A 13933-nucleotide genomic window follows, 5' to 3' on the forward strand; every position below is an offset into this window, starting at 1 on the left:
TGTTTGTTGGCCGCTTGAATATCCTCCTTTGTGAAGTGTCTATTCATGTCTTCTGCCCATTTTTTAATTGGATTGTTTGTCTTTTTGTTATTGAGGTTCATGAACATTTCTTCATGTGTTTGTTGGCTGCCTGAATATCCTCATTGGTGAAGTATCTATTCACATCTTCTGCCCATTTTTGAATTGGATTGTTTTGTCTTTTTATTGTTGAGGTGTTGGAGGTTTCTATATATTTTTAGAGATAAGTCTCAGATATGTCGTTGCTGAATGTTTTTTTCCAATCTATAGATTCTCTTTTTACTCTTTTGGAGAAGTCTTTTGAGGTAATTTTTAGAAGGTCCCATTCGTCTAGTTTATCTTCTGCTGTTTGTGCATTTTAGCTTATCCTTGACAGTCTTTTTATGCCATAAATTAGGGCACCTAAATTTGCCCCTTTTTTTTTCATGAGGAACTACTTTATAGTTTTAGGTTCCACATTTAAGTGTTTGATCCATCTACAGTTAGTTTTTGAGTATGCTGCAAGGTATGGATCTTCTTTCATTTTTCTGCAAATGGATCTCCAATTTTGCCAACACCATTTGTTACAGAGACTGTGTCTTCCCCACTTACTATATTTCAGCCCTTTGTCAAAAATCAGCTGACCATAGGTTGATGGATCTATTTCTGGGTTCTCAATTCTGTTCCACTGGTCTACGTGTCTGTCATTGTATCAATACCAAGCTATTTTGACTAGTGTAGCTATATAGTGGGTCTTGAGATTGGGAGTGTGAGACCTCCTACTTTGTTCTTCTTCAGTGGTGCTTTGCTTATCTGAGGTCTTTTTCTTCTATACATAATTAGTGATTGGTTATTCCATATCCATAAAGAATGTTGCTAGGATCTGGATTAGGATTGCTTTGGGTACTATTGACGTTTTCACCATGTTCAGTCTTCCTATCCATGAGCATGATACCATGTTCTTCATTTATGTAGAACTCTTACGGTTTCTTGAAGCAGTATTTTGTAGCTTTGTTTATACAGGTATTTTGTGTCCCTAGTGAGATTTATTCCCAAATTTTGTTAGTTTGTTTTGTTTGGTAGCTATTAGACTGCTAACCAGAAGGCTGACAGTTTATACCCACCAGCCACTCCTTGGAAGGAAGGTTAGGCAATCTACTTCCATAATGATACCACCTTGGAAACCCAAAGAGAGGTTGTTGAGTCAGGTCCGACTTGATGGCAGTGTGTATTGTAAATGATGGAAGCTCTGGTGGTGTAGTGTCCAAGGCATTTGACTGCTAACCAGAAGGCTGGCGGTTCAAACCCACCAACCACTCCTCAGAAGGAAGGTTGGACAATCTACTTCCATAGTGATATCACCTCAAAAACCAAGGCAGGGTAGCTATGAGTCAGATCCGCCTCAAAGGGAGTGAGTTTGATTTTTGGGGGATTTAAATAATACTGATTTCCTTATTTCTTTTTTTAGCAATCTCTTTGCTAGTGTAGAGGAATCCAACTGATTATTACATGTTGATCTTGTACCCTTCCACTATGCTAAATCTCTCCATTAGTTCCAGTAGTTTTGTTTTGTTGTTTTTTTTTCCTGAGTTCTTGTGTTTTCTATGTATAGGATCATATCATCAGCAAATAGGGATAGTTTTACTTCTTCCTTATCAATTTGGATACCTTTGATTTCCCTTTCTTGCCTTATTGTTCTGGCCAGGACTTCCAATACAAATACAGTCTTGAATAGAAGTGGTGATAGAGGGCATCCTTGTCTGGTTCCTGTTTGCAAGGCGAATGGTTTCTGTCTCACTCCATTGAGAATAATGCTGGCTGTTGATTTATGCCCTTTGTTATGTTGAGGAATTTTCTTTCTATTCCTTTTTTTTTTTTTACTCATTTAAGTTTTTATTGTGATTTGGGTGAAATCTATTCCTATTTTTTATCAGTAATGCATGTTGGATTTTATCAAATGCCTTTTCTGCATAGATTGATATGATCATATGGTTCTTTTCCTTTGTTTTATTTATGTGATGGATAACATTGTTTTTCTAGTGTTGAACCGTTCTTGCATACCTGGTATGAACCTCACATGGTCATAATGTATTTTTTTTTGATATGTTGTTGACGTCTGTTGGCTAGTATTTTGTTGAAGATTTTTACATCTATATTGATGGTGGATATTGGTCTCTAGCTTTGCTTTTTAGTGATATCTTTGCCTGGTTTTGGTATCAGGATTGTGCTTGGTTCATAAAATGAATTTGTGAGGATTCCATCCTTTTCTGTGTTCTCCTTTCTGTGTTCTGTGTTCAGTAGAATTCTCCAGTGAAACCCTCTGGGCCGGGGCTTTTTTTGGTTGGTAATTTTTTTTATGACCTGTTCATTTTCTTCTTTTGTTATGGGTCTGTTCAAGTTTTCCACCTCAGTCTGTTAGTTTAGGTAAGTTGTATGTTTCTAGAAATCTGTCCATTTCTTCTAGATTTTCACATTGGTTGGAGTTTAATTATTCATAGTATCCTGATATTATCCTGTTAATTTATATGGGTTCTGTTGTGACGTCACCCAATTAGATTCTTATTCTTTTGTTATTTGTGTTCTCTCCATCTTTTCCTTTGTTAAATTTGCCACTGGTTTGTCAATTTTACTTAACCTTTTCAAAAAAACAACTTGTAGTTTTGTTGATTTTTTTTTTTTACTGTCTTTCTGTTTTCTGTTTCATTTATTTCTACTCTAATCTTTATTATTTATTTTCTTCTGGTGACTGTAGGCTTTTTTTGCTGCTCTTTTCTAATTTTTGCAGTTGTTGGTTAGGGTGTTGATTTTGGCTCTTTCTTCTTTTTTGATGTGTGCATTTATTGCTATAAATTTGCCTCTGATCATTGCTTTTGCTTTGTCTTAAAGATTTTTATATGTTGTGTTTTCATTCCTGTTTTATTCAAGGCATTTTCTAATTCATTTTTTATTTCTTCTCTTACCCAGTCATTTTTGGTTGCCCTTTGTAGGTAACTGTTCATTTTTCCTGTACTTCTTTCAGGATTCTTTATTTGTCTTTGGTTTTGATTAGTTTGATAATGATATGTCTTGGTGATTTTCTTTTGGTGTCTATCCTGTTAGGGGTTCCTTGGACATCATGAATGGGTATATTCTCGTCCTTCATTGTATTGGGAATTCTCTTCCAACAAATCCTTGACAATTTTCTCTCTGGTTTTATTTGTCTTGTCCTGTTCTAGAATTCTGATTACATGTAGGTTATTCGTTTTGCTGGTATCCCACATGAACTTTAGGCTTTCTTCATTTTGTTTTGATCTTTTTTCTGATTGATCCCTTTCCACAGAAGTATTCAGGTATTTGTCTTCAGTCTCACTAATTCTGCCTTCCATTGATTTAATTCTACTCCTTTGCTCATTCACTGTTATCTGTTTCTGAAATTTAGTATTAATCTTCTGGGTTTCTCTCTGTAGATTTTGTATCATTTCTAATTTTTCATTTATTTTGTCATTTTATTCTTGTATTATCTTATGAAATTGTTCTGGGGTTTTCTCTATGTTTTCCTTAATTTTGTTATTGTTTTCCTTGATCTGTCTCTCAGACTGTTGAAGGTACCTAAATATAATTCTTTTGCATTTCTTATCAAGGAGTTCCAATGCTGCCTCAGGGATGTCCCCTGGGTGTGTATCTGGGTCCCTTGTTTCTACTGCTTTATTTTGCTTCTTTGTGTGTACTGCAGTTGTGTGTTGTCTCTGAGGCATTGTGACATTTTTGTGTTTATATTTAATTGGTGATTGTATTTTGGAGTTATTTGCCCAAGATTTTCATTTTCTTTGTTTTGTTTGGATGTTATCTGTGTAAGCAGGGTACTCTGTTCCTCTGTTCACTAATTGGTAGCACTTAGGCACTCACCACCTGTCTCCTTTCCAGTTGTTGCAGAATTCTCTGTAATCCAGAGAATGCAGTTGCTTTAAATATCCAAAATGGCCACCACTTTTAAACATTCAAAATGGTTGTGCCCACTAGAGAGCCAAAAATCCACAGCTCAATTTGAGTCCTTCTTTGCTGTTTCCCTTTTCAGTCTTCAGCCACCAGTGCAGTCATCCATGCAGCCCTTGGTGAGCAGGGCTGATTTTAAGTTAATTCTCAGGTCCTAACACCACTTGGAAATATTCAGGCTTTCCATGCCATCAGGATAGCTGACAGTCCGGAGCTCTGTTTGTCTCCTTATTCACTGTTTTCATTCAGGTTTTTCTACTAGTTGGTATTCACTCTGCTTCTGTATTCTTCCTTTCAAAGCTTAGGGCTCCGGGATTATTTTCTGTATTTGTATCAATTGGTTTCTCTTTTCTTTGTTGAAGAGTGTGTAGTTTATCTGCCTATTCTGCCATCTTACTAGAAGTCCACCATGATATATTTTGTATCTCATTCCCTACCTTTTCCTCTGTTTCTAAAGTGTTGGTTTGCAGTGAGACCAGAATTTTTTGGCACCTGTTTATTAGAAATTAAATATTTTGAAATATAATTTATTTTGAGAGATTAGTTTTATGAAGTATCTCTCCTAACTACATATTTCTGTATGTAAATAAAACTTATTTGCAAGGTAGGTATTAGAATTTTATATTTTCCCATTGCTACAGGAGATCTCTTTAACCAACTCATGAGAGATGATCCTTCGACTGTAAGTGGTGCCGAAATTTTAATGTTGGGAGAAATGTTGACTTTACCACAGAATTTTGGGTAAGAATGATAATATTCACATAAGAAATGCAACAGTACCATAAAATTGTTACATCATGTTTCAAAAATAACTATGGGATGGAAAAATGCTCATGATACGTTTAAGTGGTAGAAAAGTTTTATAAAAATTATTCTATGTTATTTTGATTTTCTTTAAAATATATACACCTAGTCCTTGTTTATTGACATGGTTAGGTCCCAAAGACCAGGTTGTTATGAGAAAATCAGTTTTATGCAAAAATGAAGGATATCTAACTGCATCATTACTTATACTGCCAAACCACTGAGAATCATGGCCCAACCAAGTTGACACATAACCGTACTCATCACATTGCAAAATAATTGGATAATATATTTGTTAATATTGTTTTTGATGTGAAATTTCAGATAACGAGATAGTTGATAAGTGAAGAGTAAGAGTATATAAACTAAAATGTTAATTGTGCTTCCCAAAGTCGTAGAATTTTAACTTTATTCTTTAAATCTTTTTATATTTTTAATGGGTGATAGCTATTTTATAAGGAGCTCTGGTGACATAGTGCCTAAGGCATTTGACTGCTATCCAGAATGTTGACAATTGAAACCCACCAGCTGCTCTGTGGAAAGAAGACTGGGCAATCTAATTCCATAAAGATTTACTGCCTCAGAAACCCAAAGGGAGTTGCTATGAGTCAGAATCGCCTCAATGGCAGTGAGTTTGGTTTTTTGGTTTGGTAGCATAATACGTAAGGCATTTGACTGGCCATGTATTCCTTTTATTTTAACTGATTTAATCTAAATTTGTGTTTCATAAGTAGCTGTTGTATATAACCTCACAAAATCAAATTTGTTAGCTAATTATCAGCTCTTACTTTTAGCTGTCCTTTTATCCTAGATTGTTGATGTGGTAGAAGCCCCTGGTTTTGCTCTTTTTACTTCTCAGAGAATTTGAGGTGAAAAAGAATTTTCAAGGTTTTTCCCTTTTTTAAAAAAAAAGATTTTAGAATGTGGTCATTGATAAATGTCTTGAACACTTGGAGATATATTCAATATTAAAAAAAATATAAAACTATATAAAGCCACTGGTCATTATTTTATCAGGATATCTTACAAAAACAAATTGATAAAAGTAGCCCTATTATTCTAAAGATCAGTAGCTTGGGTTTCTTCTAGATTCAGGGCATTAAGTTATTTCAGAAATGAAAAAATTACTTTCTTCTGGCCTCTTCAGATACAAAACTTAAACTCCTAACATAAATCTGATTTCCAGGATTATTGTATTATGGGAACAGGCAGTTTTTGCACCAGTTGACAGTCATGATATTTCATGTTTTACAGATTAAGTCCATATTTTTTATTGCTAATTAGGTACTGAATGAGTGACCTATTGTAAACAAAGGAATGTTGAAGCAGTATTTTACTTGCTCTCTATAATTTAATAAATTTTTATCCATCTGAAGTTCTCGTAGTTACTTAAATAGTGTATTTGTGATACAAATTGAATGGATTTTTACCTAAAAATTTATTTTATTTACAGGAATATATTTCTGGGTGAAACCTTTTCCAGTTATATCAGCGTTCATAATGATAGCAGTCAAGTTGTAAAAGAGATATTGGTAAAAGTAAGTGACTTTCTTGTTTAAAATATATTTTTTAAAAATAAAGCAGAACATGTTGTTCCCAATATAATGTTTTTCAAAATTTATTAAAATGCATGTTTGATACTAGAATTGTCAGTTGTCATTAATGACAAGCATTCATTGAACACCTAATGGTGTGAGACATTATACTAAGTGTGTGACATTTTCCTTGTCTTCAGTGCTTATCATACTGTGAGTGAAAAATTTATTAGTCAAAGTAACAATTTAGGTTTCTGTTAATATATGTGCTTAACATGAGAAAATTTAAATAAGAGGAAACATCACTGGAGAGTCTATCAATCAGGAAGACTTTTAGGAGGAGAGAGAACACAAAACGATCTTGAAAGAAAGATAGGATTTAGAGAAAAAGACAGGAGGGACATGGTAATCTGAGGCAGAGACATGAGGATACATATGTTAGTGGTGGTGGTAGTAGGTGGTGTGCAGTCAGCACCAACTCATAGACCCTGTGAACGACAGAACAAAACACTGCCCGGTCCAGTGCCATGCTCGCTATCCTTGCTCTGTTTGAGCACATCGTTGCAGTGCCTGTGTCAGTCCATCTCATTGAGAGTCTTGGCCTTTATCACTCACCCTCTACTTGGCCGAGCATGATATCCTTCCCCAGGAACTGGCCCCTTCTGACAGCGTGACCACAGTAGGTGAGATGAAGGCTGGCCAGTCTTACTTCTGAGGAGCATTCTGGCTGTACTTCTTCCAGGACAGATTAGTTTGTTCCTCTGGTAGTCTATGGTATTTTCAGTATTCTTCACCAATACCACAATACAAATGCATCAATTCTTCTTCAGTCTTAGTCATTCATTGTCCAGCTTTCACATGCATAAGAAGCTATTGAAAATACCATGACTTGAATCAGGGGCATCCTGGTCTTCATACTGACATCTTTCCTCTTAACCACCTTAAAGAGGACTTTAACAGAACATTTGCCCAAAGGAATTTAACCACTGATTTCTTGAAGGCTGCTTTCATGGCCATTGATTGTGCATCCATGTAAAATGAAATATTTGACAACTTCCATCTTTTCTCAGTTTATTGGGGGATGTTGCTTATTGTTCCAGTTATGAAGATAACTTACTTTGTTTATGTTGAGGTATAATCCATATAGAAGACTATAGTCTTTGATCTTCATCAGTAAATGCTTCACATCATCTTCATTTTCAGTAAGCAAGGTTGTGTCATCTGCATATCACAGGTTGGTAATGAGTATTCCTCCAGTCCTGATGCCATGTTCTTCATATAGGCTAGCTTTTCGAATTATTTGATCAGCATACATATTGATTATGGTGAAAGGATACAACCCTGACATATACCCTTCTAGTTTTAAACCATACAGTATCCTCTTGTTCTGTTTGAATGACATCCTCTTACTCTATTTACAGGCTCCTCATGAGCACAATTAAGTATTCTGGAAATCCCATTCTTTGCAATGTTTTCCATAAGCCATTGTCATCCACACAGTTGAGTGCCTATGTATAGTCAATAAAACCCAGGTAGGCATCTGTTTTGCTTCTCTAGTGTTGCTCTAACAGAAAATAGCACAAATGGGTGGCTTTCAAAAACAAGAGTTTGTTCTCTCACAGTTTAGTAGGCTAGAAGTTTGAATTCAAAGTGCCAAGCTCTAGAGGCTAGGTGAAGGCCCTTGTTTCCAACTTTTGCATTCCAGTCACCAGTAAATACCAATACATCTATCTCAGTTGCATGTTTGGTCAATTTCAGACTACAGAAGTTGGTAAAAGTCTTCAGTTCTTTCAATTTTGTTACCTTTTGTTTTAGTGGCTGGTGCATAAATTTGAACAATAGCCATATTAACTGGTCATCCTTCCTTGTAGGTGTATGGACATTATCCTATCATTGACAGCATTGTACTTTAGGACAGATCTTGAAATACTCTTTGATGATGAATGTGACACCATTCAGCTTTGATTTGTCATTTTCAGCATAATAGACTCCATGATTATCTGATACTTAATGGCCAATACCAGTCCATTTCATCTCACTAATGCCTAGGATATAGATCTTTAAGCATTCCATTGCGTTTTTGACAACTTCCGTTTTTTCTAGATTAGTACTTCATACGGTCCATGTTCCAGTTATTAACGAATGTTTACAGCTATTTCTCCTCATTTTGAGTTGTGCCACATCAGAAAATGAAGGTCCAGAAAGCTGTACTCCATCTACATCATTAAGGTCAACTCTACTTTGAAGAGGCAACTCTTCCCAAGTCATATTTTGAATGCCTTCACATCTGAAGGACTCATCTTCCCTCCCTATATCAGACAGTATTTCCTTGGTCTATACTAGTGTTTCTCAGAACTTCAAAAGTAACAAAATCATCTGGAAGACTCCTTAAAACACTGATCACTGAGCCCCATCTGCAGCATTTCTGATTCAGTTCATCTAGAATAATGCCAGAGAATTTGTAATTTCTAACAAATTCCCATCTGATGATGATTCTGTTGGTCTGTGAACCATACATGGAAAATCCCTGGTCTATACTAGTCTTTCACTCATTAATTCAGCAAATATATGTTCAAGGTATAACTGTAGAGAGTGGGGTTATATTTTTAAAATTTAAAAAGCTTCTGCTTTCCTGAAGCTTATTTTAGAGATTTTAAGATATTTTTTTCTATATTCCTAAATATGAACCCCTTAACTATACCAAACTCTCTCTCTCTCTCTTTTTTTTTTTTTTTTTTTTACTGTGATTTGGGTCAAGATTTACAGAGCAAATTCACTCTCCATACAGCAATTCACATATACTTTGTCTCATGACATTGACCACAATTTACCACAATGCAACAGCTCCCCTCCCACTTCCTCCCCACAGTTACCTCTTCCCAGTGCCCATCCCTCGGTGCACTCCTGCCCCCTGAGCTGTCTCCCTGTGCATAAGCAGCCCTTCTTTCTCCCATGATTGTTCTCTCCAAGGAGTGTATCTACCTCAGATAAATGTTGAACTCATATGCCTGTCTTTTGTTTGGCTGGAAACCACAGGTGTGGGTTCAATTCCAGACCTGAAGGGTAGCAAGGGGCTATAGTCTCAGCTATTCCACCAGGCTCTATCGGACCAGCAAACCTGGTCCCCCTTTATTTATTTATTTTTTTTTCCCCAAATGATTTTGATTTCGTTCCACATTGCTGTCCCTCTCTATCAAGGATCTCCTACATAGATCCCCTTCCAAGTGGATGACATTGGTAGCCAGGCACCATCTAGTTCTTCTGGTCTCATAGTCATATAGGCTGCAGATCAGATGGTGTACCAGTCACCAGGACTAATTGTTTCCGTGAATTTTGGTTTTCTTCATTCTTCTTTGCTCTGGACGAGGAGAGACCCATCATTGCATCTAGATGGCAGCTTGCTAGCTTTTACCAAACTCTTTCTTAATGGATTTTGGTGTTTTGCTAGCTGTCTCCAATGATTCCCCTTTCCACCTTTTCTCTCTGTTCAAATCCTGCTCATCTAAAAGCCAATTTTCAGCATGAAGCCTCCCTTGCAATGTAAATTGCATTCTCCTCTCCCAAGCCAGGCGTATGGCACAGTGGTGCTTCAGAAGCAGAATTTTGCCATCCATGATAGAGACTCAGGTTCACTTTCTGGCCAGTGCTCCTCATATGCAGCTACACCTGTCTTTCATCAGATACTTGAGTATTGCTATAATACTGACCAAGTATCAACAGAGCTTTCAGACTAAAGTTAGAAAGAAAGACCTGGCAATATACTGTAGAAATTCAGTCACTAAAAACCCAGTGGGAGCTCTGGTAGCATTGTGCCTAAGGCATTTGACTGCTAACCAGAAGGCTGGCAGTTCAAACCCACCAGCCACCCCTCGGAAGGAAGGTTGGGCAATCTACTTCTGTAGTGATACTGCCTCGGAAACCCAAGGAGGGGTCGCTATGAGTCAGGTCCGACTCGACAACACATAACAACAACAACAAAAAAAAAGACCCTGTGAATCACAATAGCCTCGTCTGTACCCAATCATGGGGCTATTGCAGGACTGGGCTGTGTTTTGCTCTGCTGTGTATAGCGTCACCATGAATTGGGGGCCAACTCCATAACAGCAACCCCAAACCAACTCTATACTTCCCCGTTACTCTGCTGTTTTTGCCCCCATAAGGCAAGCTCTGTGGGCATATTGGTTAAAGCATCCAGCTGCTAACCAAAAGGTCAGCGGTTCAAATCCACCAGCCGCTTCATAGGAGAAAGACGAGGCAGTCCACTTCCTTAAAGATGTATAGCCTTGGAAATCCTGTGGGGCAGTTCTGCTCTGTCCTAAAGGATCACTGTGAGTTGGAATCAACTACATGGCGGTGGGTTGATGTACTACATTTATTTATTTATTTGTTATTAGTTGTATCTTTTCCCTGTCCTCCCTGGTTTTGTTTTGTTCGCTGATGTATATATAACCCACTAAACCTACTGCCATTGAGTTGATTCTGACTCACAGTGACCCCCATAGAGTTGCCAAGGCTACAAATTTTTATGGAAGCAGATGCCCCATCTTCCTTCCATGGAGCAGCTGATGTGTTGGAACTGTCAGCCCTTTGGTTAGCAACCCAATGCCTTATTACAGTGCCACCAGAGCTCCTTGCTCTTATAACAGGCCCTGGCATGTAGTAGATAATTAGGAAAGAAATGTTCAACACAGCATTATTTATACGTTGGAGAAAGGAGAAAAACAAACTGTTCAGCACATACAATATACGCTGTTTGTTGTTAGGTGCTATCTAGTTCAGCTCTGACTCGTAGCGACCCTATGTACAACAGAATAAAACACTGCCCACTTGTGCACCATCCTCACAATCATAATCCTTGAGGCCATCATTGCAGCCACTCTGTCAGTCCATCTTGCTGAGGGTCTTCCCCTTTTTCATTGACTGTAGTAAAGATTAATGTTTTAAAAATGGCACATAGGAAGATATATTGGGCAGAAAGATAGTAGGTTGAGTATTTCTTTTTCTCTCTAATTTCTAAAATGTTAGAGAATTTGAATTACAACTTCAATACTTACTTGTTGTAGAACTTTGGAGAAGTTATTACTGGTTATACCCCATGCCTAAGTTGTGACTTGGTTTCATTATCAGTAAAATCAGAATAATACTAAGACCTACTTCAAGATTGTGGATATTAAATAAGTAATATGCTTAAAACAAGCCTTGCATGTAGAAGGTGGCCAATAAATTTGAGCTACTACTAATTTATTAGGCACTCTGGTAGCATAGTGCCTAAGGCACTTGACTGCTAACCAGAAGGCTGGTGGTTCAAACCCACTAGCCACTCCTCGGAAGGAAGGTTGGGCAATCTACTCCATAGTGATACCACCTCGGAAACCCAAGGAGGGGTCGTTATGAGTTGGGTCCAACTGGACGGCACATAACAACAACTAATTTGTTACTGGATATAGTAATGAGAGAACACTAATAAATATCCCACTTAAAAGGGTCTAGCATCGAGATAATTAGATTAGAATTAACTGTAGAAAATCTAACTTGCTTTCTTTAAAGAAACAAAAGAATTCTATGCCCGTGAACTAATGCTTTCTTTGAATTTTCTTGGCAATAGTCTTGAAGTTTTATGATAGCTTTATTCATTCATTCAGTATTCAACAAGTATTTATTAATTGCCTACTATGTGCCAGGCACTGTGCTGTAGTGGTAAGCAAGAGAAGACAGAGGTCCTTGCCTCCATAAACTTTCTGTTACTGATAGGGGAGACAGAAAGAAACCAAACCAAAAAAACAAACTTACTGAGGCCCAGTCAGATCCGACTCATAGTGACCCCTCCTTAGGTTTCTGAGGCAGGATAACTATGGAATTAGATTGCGCAATCTTCCTTCTGAAGAGTGGCTAGTGCCTTTGAAACTGCCAGCCTTCTGGTTAGCATTCACATACCTTAGGCACTATGCCATCCGAGTTCCTAAGATAATTAGGGAGAGTGATAATTTAAAAAAGAGATTTAAAAGAGTGTGTAAAGTATAACTGTCAGCTGGAGAGGGTTGCCACTTTAGAGAAGGTAGATCTTCTTAGTTGGTGACTTTAATGTCCTTCATCAGGTCTACAAATTAGTTTCTGAGATCTAACATTGTTTTGCATTGTTATTTATCTTTTGGTGTTGAATATTAACACATACGTACATATGTGTTTGTTTCTGTAATGTCTATCTGTATTTGTGTTTTAAAAAGCCTTTATGTTCATACTGATGCCTCCAATTCCATTCCAGCACCAAAGGCTTTGTTCTAGCTTTTCCTTACTTCTATCTTTTTTTTAATCCAAGCTGAGAAACTGTCTCTTACTATTTGTTTTATGTTTAGTCCTAGTATATACATGTGAAAGAGAAAAAATTAATAACAAACACCTTACTTGAATTTTAAGGTTTTCTTGCCCGTGAGACCAAATATTAACTGTAAAGAAATTCCTGACCAAAATTAATCTTGCCAGTGGCTTTTCTTCACCCAAAATTGCTAATCTTTTCTTTTCTGTTGTAAACCAGGTTTACTAAGTTTGAATTTCAAAAATGTGGCTGCACTTGGGTGGAGGGCCAGAGACTACCCTGTGACCTGGTATCAATTGATATCAGTAAAAAGGCTAGGGCAGAAGTCAGTGTTGTTTAGATCACTCAGTGATTAATCTTCTATTCTTTCTCCTTTTTATAAGCTTTATTTTAACTAGCCAACTTTGAGCCATTTACTTTTTCTGAATCTAAACTGTCTTTTTATCTGCAATGCATATAGAATATAAGTACTCAGAAATAGACGACATGTTTCAGTTTCTTTGAATTTTGATTATTATTTAGCACCTGTAATGTAGCTTCAGAATCGGTAACCCGTATCCCTGTGAAAAACAGAAGTACTTGTCAGAGTACAACATTTATGTACTGTTTTGTCTTTAGCCTTAACTGGAATCAAGATCTTGTTTTCCAACCTTGCTTATATCACTTCTTTTTCTCCCTTTATTTCCCACAGTGTCCTTACTGTTCTTCATTTGTAATACAACTAGGTTCATTAGTTACTTTTTGTTTCACCATTTTGGTTCTCCCCATTTCCTAAATGATCTTATTTATTTAGGGTGGTGGGGGTTGTGTGAATCATTGACATGTTTCTAAGTGTTATTAGAACTAATATAGAAAGGGTTATGCAGGGAAGTTTGCTCCCTCTTCATCCCTACTTCTTCATTCTTATTCCCCTATGTTTATACCCATACCCACCCACATCATATAGATTAACTAATTTCATTTGGGTTTTTCTTATTACTTTCTTTCAAGGCTGATCTTCAGACAAGTTCTCAGCGTTTAAATCTTTCAGCCTCCAATGCTGCAGTGGCTGAACTCAAACCTGATTGTTGTATTGATGACGTCATACACCATGAAGTGAAGGAAATCGGGACACACATGTAAGGGTTAAAAATTTTGTTAGTACTCAAAGGCTTTTACTAATGTTGTTGTTGTCGTGGGCTGTTGATTTGATGCCGACTCATAGTGAGCCTACATACAGTAGAACAGAGTACTGCTGGTACTCTGCCATCCTCATAACTGTTATTTTTAAGCCCATTGTTGTAGCCACTGTGTCAGTCCATCTTGCTGAGGG

At 37.1% G+C, this 13933-nt stretch overlaps 1 protein-coding gene across 1 annotated transcript in view; it reads left to right on the forward strand.

Moving 5' to 3' along the window:
- Positions 1-513: 513 nt before the first annotated feature.
- The window catches only part of TRAPPC13 (trafficking protein particle complex subunit 13), a 52214-nt gene continuing 38794 nt past the window's right edge, over positions 514-13933 (forward strand). The window contains exons 1-4 of the mRNA XM_007952861.2: positions 514-523; positions 4611-4710; positions 6227-6311; positions 13612-13739. Of these exons, the coding sequence (XP_007951052.2) occupies positions 514-523; positions 4611-4710; positions 6227-6311; positions 13612-13739 (323 nt within the window). The remainder of the gene's footprint in view (positions 524-4610; positions 4711-6226; positions 6312-13611; positions 13740-13933) is intronic.

This window comes from Orycteropus afer, unplaced genomic scaffold (genome assembly GCF_000298275.1).
Source record: "Orycteropus afer afer isolate SDZICR_OR568_19922 unplaced genomic scaffold, OryAfe1.0 scaffold00362, whole genome shotgun sequence".
NCBI lineage: Eukaryota > Metazoa > Chordata > Mammalia > Tubulidentata > Orycteropodidae > Orycteropus > Orycteropus afer.